Source organism: Ursus maritimus, unplaced genomic scaffold (assembly GCF_017311325.1).
Source record: "Ursus maritimus isolate PB19 unplaced genomic scaffold, ASM1731132v1 scaffold_28, whole genome shotgun sequence".
Classification (NCBI taxonomy): domain Eukaryota; kingdom Metazoa; phylum Chordata; class Mammalia; order Carnivora; family Ursidae; genus Ursus; species Ursus maritimus.
In genome coordinates, this window is record NW_024425341.1 from 33,378,937 (window position 1) to 33,391,748 (window position 12,812).

At 40.4% G+C, this 12,812-nt stretch overlaps 1 protein-coding gene across 1 annotated transcript in view; it reads left to right on the top strand.

Annotated features, from left to right (window-relative positions):
- The window catches only part of TENM3 (teneurin transmembrane protein 3), a 586,425-nt gene that overhangs the window by 474,522 nt on the left and 99,091 nt on the right, over window positions 1-12,812 (top strand). The window contains exons 8-11 of the mRNA XM_040643363.1: window positions 4,080-4,290; window positions 4,712-4,813; window positions 5,008-5,202; window positions 6,366-6,566. Coding sequence (XP_040499297.1) covers window positions 4,080-4,290; window positions 4,712-4,813; window positions 5,008-5,202; window positions 6,366-6,566 — 709 coding nt within the window. The remainder of the gene's footprint in view (window positions 1-4,079; window positions 4,291-4,711; window positions 4,814-5,007; window positions 5,203-6,365; window positions 6,567-12,812) is intronic.

Sequence of the window (12,812 nt, forward strand, 5' to 3'; positions counted from 1 at the left end):
CTAGGAATATAAGTTATAAAGAAAAATGGATCATATACCAATAAAAAATCATTATCTTTAAAGAAAGAGGAGTAAGAAACTTTGAGCATGCTTTCTCTTATGTCACTGTAGATCACAGAAAGTTTCTCATATATATAAATTATACAGCGATGAAATTTTTTTAATATCGTGCTTTGGTGTGTTCATTTTTCTGATAATATTGTCCATAGCTACATTATTAAAGTAAATGCCTTTGATCCTTGCACATTAAATACTGTCCCCATTGTGTACTAGTGTCCAGTTTAAATTTTTGATTACAGTTATACTCGACTCCACTTTATGCTGGAGGTGACACAGAGTACAATGTAATAACCAGATTGTCTGAAATGGAAGTGGGTCTCTCTGACTTCACTTAAAGCAGAGACATTGCATTTCTATCAATAGTCTAGTGAAATAGAAAAAAAATATATTTTTTCATCGGAACCATATATGTGTTTAAATCACTTTTTTTGTAATTGAAGAAATATACTTCCAAAGCTAAGCACGACAGTGAGCATAGAACCTATAAATTCCAGAAAATAATTACAAAAGAAAATTGTTGTGTACTTTAAAGATTTATTTAAAGATTTCGGTTTGACTCTTTCCAAGTTATATATACCATATGAGATTAGGGAAATAAAAAGTGCAGTTTCAGGTTTTCCCATAATTCCTCTGGTATTTAAATACAATATACATGATATCCACTTTTCCTTTTTACCACAATATATGTGTTTAACTAGATTACGCATTTTTCCAAAGCTCCACCGTTATTAGAGTTCCTTCTTCTGGTTTATTCAAGATCAGCAGAGCAAACAACTGTTTCTGAGTTCAGTGTTTAAACATGAAATATGCTATAAAGCAGCCCAAATTGAACATTTCTCTGTTTCTGGGGAACGTTAAATAAATCAACCTGAAATAATTAAAATTGGCCAGCCATTCAGAAGAGTCACTTGAGTTTTGAAAGTCTTTGTGACCCTTTATAAAACTGTCCGTTTGATTGTTGCCAAGGAATCAATTGACTTTCTTCTCCCTGATGCCCACTTCATTCTCCTGGACAGTTAGAAGCCTAAGGAGGCAATTTAACGCTTTACAGTTAACAGTGTACTGACTGAAGCACGTAAGTACGTTTGCATGAAGGCTGTTTCAGAATGGTAGCTGGAGACCTGAGTTCTGGAAGCATACACCCCTACCACTCTTTGACCTTGTGACCTTGAACAAATCATTTCACCTCTCTAGGCCTGTGTCTGTCCAGAAAATGAAACCGTTGGATCAGATGATGTCTAAAATCACTTCCTCCTCTGTATGCCAGTAATTTACAGCAAGACCATGCCACCACCAACAAGTTGATTTTAAAATACAGTTAATGGGATGCCTGGGTGGCTCAGTCAGTTAAGCATCTCCTTTGGCTCAAGTCATGATCTTAGGGTGCTGGGATCAAGTCCTGCGTCGGGCTCCCTGCTCAGTGGAGAGTCTGCTTGTCCCTCTGCCCCTCCCCCTGCTCATACTCTCTCTCTCTCAAATAAATAAATAAAATCTTAAAAAGGAAATACAGTTAAATATTCATAGATTCTGAGTTCTCATCCTTTTTTTTTTAAGATTTTATTTGTTTATTTGAGAGAGAGAGAGCAAGCATGAGTGGGGAAACAGAGGGAGAGGGAGAAGCAGGATCCCCACTGAGCAAGGAGCCCAACGCAGGGCCTGATCTCAGGACCCTGAGATCATGATCTGAGCCACCCAGGTGCCCTAATGCTCATCCTTTTAATAACTGAATTGAGTGAAGCATATAGATAGTCTAACTGCTCAGAAATAAAGCAGTAAGATAGCTTTATTAGTCTAACCTTTGTTTCATGACCACTTCCCCGAAGTGGTGAGACTGAATGTTATCCAAGAAATAGCATGAGATCCCAAGACTTGCCCCCACAAAAAAATTCCACGTCTCCATCTTAGGAATAGGTATTACAGAGTAAAGTCAGTAGCCCAACTTTGTGCATAAGTGATTGCTTTATACTTTACACTCTGAGAACAGAGGTTATTAAATATTTTTGTTCTGTATAATCTGTTTACTTTTTGTAGACACAGGCTTAGTGTGAAGTAGAGGACTTTGCGTTTAGGTATTCGAATAACCCTCTGGAAGGCCTGGGTGCACTGGCCCTACGGAACAGCCTAGGCAGATTCTCAACAACTGTGGCCTCCCCTCCCCACCAGGCGCAGCACTCCAGCCTCATTTGGTTGTTCAGGGTGTGATGCAAATGGGGACTCCTGCAGTGAAGGTGGGGACGATGAGTATGAGCTTGAAAGACCACTTAAAACTCAAAGTTTCCTCCCTTTCAATCTTTCAGTTACTGAGCTTAATGTCAGAGGAGAAAAATGTTTATATGCAAAGGAGCCATTAAAAGAAACTTTTCCCTGCCTCTTTGTCATGCTAATATAAATATTTAAATCTGATGAGAAGACGAATGGCTTATTTGAGATACAGGCACCTATAGAAAGTGCTGCATTCATTTTCCTCTGATAATTTTGGAAAACAATTCCAGTGAAAATTGTGCAGGTTAAATATCCAGTGATTATTTTCATCCTTGTAAGATAGAAATGAAAAACATTATTGAATACTAACCAAGTTATGGCTTTTTATGTGTATTTCTCACAGCTGCATGATGTCAGAAGGTAGTTTTACGACACAAAAAAATAACAAAAAATGCTTTTACATTTAAATAAAAATTGTAATATGTTGGAAACTGAATTAGATATTCTAAATTCTGTCCAGTAGTAATGTTAGAGGTCTGTGATCAGTATAGTGGCGGCACATTGAATCATAAATCTCAGAATCCCAATGGCTGATTTTATTCCAGTTTGATTGTATTAAGGGATTCATATAAAAAACACCTCCTCAAACAGACCTGTGATGAAATTCCATTTCAGAAATCTATCAGAAAGTAGAATATTGGTGATTCACGTAGATAATACTATAATATTATATATATTGCACTGTAGTGTATTTTTCACCCTTAGGAATAAAGTGAAACCAGGTAAGAGTCTATAGAAACTGAATCACTCCACTTTTAAGGAACTTTTATCCAACAAGTTTATTAAAACCATGTTGGAAAGTCTTTGCATTCTTTCCAAACTCACTGCATTAGGTCTGGTTACAGAGCTTTACTCTTACCAGTCACCTTCCATATTTTTAATTATCTTTAAATCTCCCCAGTTGCATTCTTCTAGCTACCCAGTGTTCATGATTAATCTTACTAAACCAAAAATTAAGCTTAATGACGTTGACTTCATAATAATAATTGAGCATAGTTACTGTTACTCTCATCCCTTCAGAACCCCTCCATTGTTGAATTTTTTGGACTTGCGGTCAGAGATATACCGGCATCTCGATATCGGTTTTTAGTTTCACCATAACTGAGGACAAAGCCATGGGTTTGTTCATGGTGCCTGGGATGGTAACTTGAGGGTCACAGAGAGGAACACGGTGGGTGGCAGGAAAGACCTGAGCTTTCTCACAAACCAACTCCTCCGCTTACCAGGTATCGAACCAGACCCTTCTCAAGCCTCTCCAGGGTTGGTTTCCTTCAGCCTTAAGTGGAAACATCAACGCCATCCTGGAAGGGTGGCCGCGAGGATTCAGTATGATCCTGACACTGAGTACATATCAGGAGACCACCTGAAGAGATGATCTCATGGTCTAGAATTGGGTTGCCAGGTTTGAAACGTTACAGGCTGATGGTGGTATCCACCCACGGCCTGCACTCATCAAACTCTTTATCAGTTACAAGGCTCAGATCTAAGTCTGGAAACCGATCGCCCTCTAAGTGGAAAATGATTTGCGAAGTTGGTATACAACAACAGCGTGCAGTGGGCAGTCAGTTTCCAGAGTCAGATCAGGATGCCTGTAAATGCTCCGCACAGAGGGACCTGTCCATCAGGAACCTTCTCCTGACATTGTCTTTATTAGAGCAGAGGGGAGACGTTGGAATAAGATAAATAAATAAAGTGAGAAGCAGCTATATCCGAAATGTGGCTGAGCACTAAACACCTGCACTTGTCCTCCCCCTCAGTATGACTTTGTCGAGCTCCTGGATGGCAGCAGGCTGATTGCGAGAGAGCAGCGGAACCTGCTGGAGCCCGAAAGAGCAGGGCGGCAGGCGAGATCCGTCAGTCTGCATGAGGCTGGCTTTATCCAGTACTTGGATTCTGGAATCTGGCATCTGGCTTTTTACAATGACGGGAAAAATGCGGAGCAGGTGTCCTTTAATACCATCGTCATAGGTAAGAAGGGTCTTCAAAAGCATCTCTTTCGGGGCTGTAGCCTAAACAGTGTGTTGAATGGAAACTCAGTTGTCTTCACCGATTTGGAGTGTTTCCTAGGGTGATAAAGCCTGAAGTAAAACATGAGACTTATTTTTAAATTGTTTATTTATGACTATGTGACATACTGTGAGGCATTGGAAGAACCTATTCTTTGGAAGGATCTTGGAGGACAGTGCATCTTGAAAACACAAACATCTGCATTGGAGATAGCAGTGCTTTGCTTTGACGATTCGAATAATCTGGTGTCAATGAAACCTTTTTATTTGGTGACTGAGCGGGCCATCCCTAATTCCTTCCACGTGGAGCTAAAACGATCACAGTTTACCTTGTGCGAGAAGCAGGCTGTACCCTAAGTGTTCCTTCTCTCTCTTTTCTTCAGAGTCTGTGGTGGAATGCCCCAGAAATTGCCATGGAAATGGAGAGTGTGTTTCTGGAACGTGCCATTGTTTTCCGGGATTTTTAGGTCCAGATTGTTCCAGAGGTATGCGAGTTAGAGCCTTTCCTTAAGCCAATATAAATAAGCTGTAGAAACATGAGCAATTCAGAAAACCGGCAAGGCAAGAAAGAAAAGGGGAGAAAACCAGCAAACTCCTCGTTCCAACGATCATCGCCTTTCTTTCAGGGTCTCGCCTGAGAACGTGCCTGTTAATTCCTCTGTCGTGTTTTATTTCACAGCAGCCTGTCCGGTGTTGTGTAGTGGCAACGGGCAGTACTCCAAGGGCCGCTGCCTCTGCTTCAGCGGCTGGAAGGGCACCGAGTGCGACGTGCCCACCACGCAGTGCATTGACCCGCAGTGCGGGGGGCATGGGATCTGCATCATAGGCTCTTGTGCTTGCAACTCGGGATACAAAGGAGAAAACTGTGAAGAAGGTAACCGCGCCAGTATTTGCGGACGTCTGTGCTTATCTTCGAAAGACATGATCTTTGCAATCCTCACTTTGCGTCTGTTCGTGTGCCTCCTTGTGAAAGGAACTTTGATTTCCGTGCTTACGGCTGCAGCATTTTGTTAACATTTTAACTAACAAAAAACACAAATGCCAGAGATCCCCTTTGCTTCCAGTCGTATGAATTGTTCTTCCCCCCCCCCCCCCCCCCCCCCCCCCCNTTGTCCCCCCCCCCCCCCCCCGCCCCACTCTGAGGAAGGAAGCAAACACTTGTGTCTTGAAACCAACAGTGGACTGTTGTTTCGTTTTGTTGTTTTTTTATCTTTGCTTTCTTGGGGTGTGCTTTTGTTTTGTTTGGGTTTTTGTTTTTGCTTTTGCTTTTGTTTTTACAGTTTTTCACATTGAGGCCAGCTTGTAAGTCTAGCATTTTGGCATCTCTCGAAAGATGTAACATATCACATAACAAAGTAGTGGAAAAAAGCACGCCATGGGCTTGTTGCTATACTGTAAAGTGCAGTTGAATTGTTTTTTCCAAAAGCAGAAAAGCACCATTTCCGTTCTTCAATCAAATTGATTTTATTGATCTGCACACGGAAAGTAATGCAATTAAGTCTCTGGAATTAAATTTTCAGGCCATTGACCCTACAAGTGTAAAGTTTTATTGAGTCAAATTGCTAAATTAAATCTCGTCATCTAAAGCACATTAGAGTGAATTAAGAAGGATAGAGAGTATGCAACTCATTCATTTCTCAAACAGTTGAGAGTCCCATACAGCTGTCAGGACTCAGTGGTTGTGGGTTAGGTCAGCTGATACAATACTGTTACAGAGAAGCCAATACTTACTACTATCTGATTAAGCAGAACAGAGAGCAATAGTCTGAAATCTCAGGAGCATATATATGTGTAATTCTCATGAAAATTACAAATCCTTGCAAGACTCTCAGTTACCTAAATGGTATGATCCTTAATGCCGTATTGTATGATTCTTTGCGTTTTCAGAAACAAGTTCTTGAAAATAGTAGGTGAATAGTTGAGTCTCCAGAATTTTTATATCCATCAGATTGGGACGTAGTTCCTTATCCTGCATGCATTAGGTATGTGTGACATCTTCTAGGTTTAATTGTGAAATTTCTCTTTTTTCTACTCCAGCCGACTGTCTGGACCCCGGATGTTCCAATCACGGGGTTTGTATCCACGGGGAATGTCACTGCAGTCCAGGATGGGGTGGTAGCAATTGTGAACTAGTGAAGACCATGTGTCCAGACCAGTGTTCTGGTCACGGCACGTATCTTCAAGAGAGCGGCTCCTGTACCTGTGACCCGAACTGGACCGGCCCGGACTGCTCAAATGGTAAGGTGCACAAGGGCAGGATGACTGCATGCTTCATGTTGTGTAGCTGAAGATTAAGATACTTTAATTTTTAAGAACACGCTTATTAACTTTAATATAGATTTTATTAGAGTTATGATTTATAGCAATAAATGTAAAAAGTAATGAAATTTCATGGCCTTATAAGAAGAAACAGGCTAGGTCAATTTGTCATTAAAATTTCTCCTTCAGTAGCACGGTAAAGAATAATATTTCATTTGTGTTGAAATACTCCGTCTTCCTAACTCTCGAGGCCTGTGTACAGTTTGTGGATTTAAGAATGCACATTATCTCATAACAGAGAAGCCTCAATTAGAAAAGTATTTGACAGCATAAGGCTAAGCGGGGTCACAATAGCATATACGTATATAGATATTATGACGTGCACAATGGTCCAACACTGACTTTTTAAAAATTGTAATAGTATGATTATAATAAAAATGGCAGGTAGTAATTTTTTTTTCGGTCAGTCAGTTTGTTACTGAACAACAGCCGTGTGCATGGTATGGGGATGAGCCCCGTAAGAGTAAAGAAGAATGACTCGTTCTTACCCTCTAGGATAGCGGCTTTCAAATTTTTGACCCTGACCCACAGCCTCAAACAGCTTTACATTGTGACCTACTGTGCGTACACATGTCATCGCCTAACCGAAACAAAGCCTTACAAAGTGGTACACACAGATTGTTTTCTCCAAGTATATGCTGTTTTTTTTAATGCTGGTTATATCCCATGAATTAATTCCATGACCACGTTAGTCACATGGTGCAGGAAGGTGCTGTTCTAATCTAGAAGGTTACAGTTTAAATGGGGCAAGGAGATGGAACACACATGAAATACTTAGAAACCAACACGTCCCAGTTGAATCTTTTATTGCATGTGACATGGAGTAATATGTAAAAATAATCCACGTGCAGAGGAGTCCTCCTGCCCTGATGCACAGTGGAAGCTTTCAACAAGATTTGGGTTCCCAACCGTGGCTCTTTTGAAGATGGCAGTTAGTGTGGGGGTGGGAGGAGGTATTTTCTGACGAGGGGAACAGTCCGAGAAAGTACTTCAGAGCATAGACTCTGAGATCAGACGCTTGGGTTCAGATCCATCCTCTCCTACTTAATAGCTGTGTAGACTGAGGCAGACTGCTGTATTTTAGTTTACCCATCTGTTAAATGGATTTAATCAAGACATTCTTTTTTTTTTTTTTTAAGATTTTATTTATTTATTTGACAGAGATAGAGACAGCCAGCGAGAGAGGGAACACAAGCAGGGGGAGTGGGAGAGGAAGAAGCAGGCTCCTAGTGGAAGAGCCTGACGTGGGGCTCGATCCCGTAATGCCGGGCTCACGCCCTGAGCTGAAGGCAGACGCTTAACCGCTGTGCCACCCAGGCGCCCCTAATCAAGACATTCTTTACAGAGATGCTTTGGGAATTGCTCGAATTCATGTATATAAAGTACTTAGAACAATGCTTAGTTCACAGTAAATTCCAAATATAGCTGCCACCTCCACGGCTCCTACTAGTACTACTACGACGACTGCCATCAACGAAGATACAACTATGAAAGTAGTGTTCTGTCCACGGGAGAGTAAAGAAAAGGTGTTTGGAGGCAAGGGTTGGGTTTGGCCCAGTTATGGGGGACGCAGCTTAGCGATGATGCTTCAGACAATGGAGAAGCCGCTCGTCACGAGGAGGTGTGCCCACCAGGGTGGTGAGAGCAGTATGTGAGAACTCCCTAGTCGATTCTGTGTCAGAGAGGGTGACTAGTCAGAATCTGATGGCCGGAAGACACGTTTGAGCTTTCCCAGAGTGTGACATGCTGAGATCGCTAATTCCTTTGGAGTTCATAGACATGAAAAGGATAAATCTGAGGGCCCTTCTAAAGGAGAACTAGACAGAGCTTGCTGAAGACACAGCACAGGAGTTGGGGCCAAGAGCCGAACGTCTGCAACCAGGGCGGGCTGGGGCAAGGGTCATAGCTCTGGAGAAGGCAGGGAAGCCGGGGAGGGGTGAGGGGCGAGGCAAGGACGGAGGGGAGGCAATGGGGAGAGACAGGTGAGACATGGAGGAGAGGATGACTTCTGTATGGGAAAGTAGAGGAGGAGGAGAAACCAAAGAGGGAGAGGAGGGGAAGGGGAAGAAAGGGGAAAGCAAAAGGACAGGTCTTGTTAACACTGTTGAGTAAATAAAAACATTCCGCATAAGGCTTGGCTTCAGGGAAGCCGTCTGTCTATCCCTCATCCGTCCACACTGATTGCCTCTGCACTGAAGCCCTGTTTGTAACTGAGTGGTTAAGAGCGGGGATCTGGAGCCTGAGTCCAGGGCTTGGCCTGGCCATTCCCTAGGTCTATGGCCTTTGATCAGCTATTTGAAATGCTTCTCTGTGCCTCAGTTTCTTTACCTGTGACATGGGGATGATAATAGTACTACCTTATACAATCGTCATAAGGTGGAAATGAGTTAATATGTGAAAAGCATTGAGAATAGCTCCTTATACATGGCAAGTACTGAATACAGGTTACCCATTAACAAGCGGTGGTGGTGCCGATGGTGGTCATAGTTATGGTGGTACAATTCTGAAGGCTAATGTAGCCCATACAGGTCTCCATTGATTCAGAAGAGCTTCCACATGAAAGTACTGCTTGGTTACGGTTTCTCCAATTGTGAAATTTATGAAATGCAAACTATTTCATCTATTAATATAACCTAATGGCATTAACCTAAGAGAAATCCCGCTAGGCAGTGAATTAACACACTTATTTTAAGAAGAAGAAGAAAAAGACTAGTAATTTTTACAAATCACTCTTTCCTGGCACTTTGAGAAACTTGGATGACATGACCGCTACCCCGTGCGTCATCAGCGGCGTGACGGACGCATGTGCCATTCTTCACCCACTACAAACTGAATCCTGGAAGCCCAACACTAAAGACAGTTTTGTATAGGCTAACTTGTAATATTGATGAAAATTCCGTTGAAGCCCCCAGTAGATATCCTAGGTAAAGGCACAAAGGGACAAGTAATGTACTTTCTTCCTTACATAATCACTCTCATTTCCCCTCCCTCCTTTCCTCCCTTCCCTCCTTCCTTCCTCCCTCCCTCCTTTTTCCTTCCCTCCTTCCCACCTCCCTTCCTCCTCCCTGTCTCCTTTCTTCTTTCCCTCCCTCCATCCCCCTCCCTCCTCTCTCACTCCCTTCCTTCCTCCTTCTTCCCTCAGCTCCCTTCCCTCCTGGTTCATCCCCTCCCTCCTTCCCTCTCTTCCTTCCCTTTCCTCTGCCTCCCTCATCCTTTGGTCATACATTTTTGGTCATACATTTTTGGAGGGAGACAGGTTTATGTTTGTTACTGTTTCATAGATATATGAGTTGATTCACACAGCTTGGAGAACCAGAAACTGGTTAGAAAATTCATGACCACTAGAGCAAATAACATGTACAGGACAAATGAGAGTGAAAACAAAAACTGGGGGTGGGATTATAGAGGACCTTGAATGCCACACGAAAGAGTTCTAGGAAATCATCACCACCCAACATTATCAAGGCATTATTTAAATAACGCATTAACTTATTTTGTCCTCTGTTCTTAAAAATGTATTTTATAATCCCAAGAATCAGAATAGGCATTTAATTATTTTTGTTGAGCTTTCATTTCCCTTTCTGGCTTCTGTACTAAAAAATGCATCCCACCAAAAAAAATCCAATTAAAGTTTATAGATAGAATTATTTTTATAGTAAAGAACTTGGTTCAGGTCTCTTATGCCTTCATCAGTAAAATAAGCATAATAATATAGCTATAAAATAATGCTGGTTTGAAATATTGCCATTCTAATTTGTCTCCCACAATTATGGGAGTAGGAAGGAAATAATGAAACGGCCCTTTTTTTTCATCTAATGTTATTTAATACATTACCTGAATTATTTTATAAAGGATATTTTGTAATTGATACTGTAGCTCAAATTGGGGCGCTTGGCTGCTCAGGCAACGGAGCATGCAACCTGGGGTTGATCTTGGGGTTGTGAGTTCGAGCCCTCCACTGGCTGTAAAGATTACTTTTAAAAAATTTTAAAAATTAAATAAAATTTAAGAAGATAATTCAGTCTTCTTCATAAAATGATATTGCCATGAATGACGAGAAAAAAAAAAGGCATAGATGTTAATTAAAAGATTAAACTGGCTGCCAAAATCACCTATCATTATTTTACATCTTTAGACTGAGGGTTTTTTTCATGCTGATGAAATTATTTTGCCAGTTGAAGATCTAATTTTACCTGTGTACGAAATGACTGCTTAGACACAGTGGGCTAAGATCTTCACCCTATTCGCCTTTACACCCCCAATGCAAAACAGGAAAACATTAAACTCTCAATATATTGAGTCAAATAATGAATACATACAGTACTCTTCTTTGGAAGAAACTAATTTAGCATAAAAAAAGACTTTGTTGAAATTTGCTATTAGCTGCAAAAAGACAGAAAACTTACTTAGAATTTTTAGTAAAGATATCAAATATATGTATATATTCGCCCTGTGAAAATATCCTGGTTCATGTGCCTGAAATTTATCGGCATGTGGCACAGCTGTCATTTGAAGTTTACAAAAACATTGATGGTAACTCACATTCGTGGCTGAAAGTTTACTAGAAGCATTATTGGGAATTTCTAACTAACTGAATCCCAAAGCAAAACACTTTACCAGCTACCTCTTTTGTTGTTGTAGAAGTGACCTTCAGATATCTAAATTCAATACGAGTAGATTGTACACCTGCTGAAACATTTGGTTGAGCTGCTACAAGAGGAGAAGTGAATTATTTCCATCAGAAAGTTTGTAGGTTTGAAAGCGACAGAGCTTTCCTCTGTCTTCATCAGCAGTTTGTCCATTAATTACCCTTCAATTCCACTTCAATTAAATTAACTCTAATTAATAAGTTCATTACAAAGATTGACGCACCTTGCTCAAAGCTAGTGTGTTAAACACTGATAAACACCTTCACCCTAATGAAAAATTGATTAGATTGAATAAAAGGGGTACCTCGGAAAGAAACCTCCCTCTTCTGGAGCTGAGTTGACGTTCTGTTCGTCTGAAGTTAATCACCATCTTGGATCTCTTAATCAAAAATTTAATTCAAACGAGATGGCAGATGTGGCATGAAAAAAACATAAACCACTTGCTTCCAGTTAATAATCCTGGCTGTTGTTTAAAAGAAATGTTACAACTCTCACAGTGCCTTGATACGGTGTTTACAGTTCTGCAGGACTGAGAGACAGAGCTAAGGGGTCCGAGAAATGTTACTTGGGCAGTGAGTGGGGAAACCAGGAGCACGTGACCACATACACAGTTACTGTTTCTCATTTAAAAAGAAGGCTGCAGTCCATTTTCTGTTTGTTAGAAATGCTTTCGGGTTTCTATTCAGTGTTTTTATTTTTGCAAGGAAACTGAAACCAAGCAATGGTCTTAAAATCGTAGAAAACAGAGGTAGTTGATTTTATTTAACTTCATATGTAAAAAAATAAAATAGAAAATATCCTTCTGAATTCTTTTTAGAGATCTAACCTTTTGTTACGGTTTTGAAGTCCTTTGGTCACTTGTGCTCCTTTTAGTCCATTCTAGTACCTGAAAAACCTATTTTTTCCAATAACAGAGTCACTAGTTACCTATATTTTTAAACTGGTTTTCTACTGTGGTGTGTATGTGTCCACAGTACAAATTTACTGAATAGGAAAAACAACAATTTTTTTTTAATTTAACCAGCATCTGTGTGTGTCAGAGGCAAGCCCACGTACACACTACAAAAGATTCTTTCTAATTAAAAGTTTCTGAATATTTTAGAAACTTAAATATTAGGAGTAGAAATTACCCCTTTGCAATTCTTGCCAGAGGGGTGAAACGCAACTCCTGTTAAATACCAGACATGCTTAGACACTGAAATACTTTATTAATTTAATGTTAACTTGATGTATGTGTTTGTATGTGTGCGTGTAACCTGGGCTGCCAAAAGATATTCTCAGATACATTGCGTGTGTATTTTCCTCTCGTTATGAATCATGTGTTCCGTTCTGCTAGTAGTGTGTGTTGTTTATACACACATACATATAATATAGGAAATCATAACAAAATTCTCTTGTGTATTTTATGCACAATTACAGCAGCATTTGAAATTAAATGACGAATGAAAAAGTAAACTTTTACCATTTATAATTCTTACGGGTCAATGCTAAAATGTACTGAGTATATAAATACTTT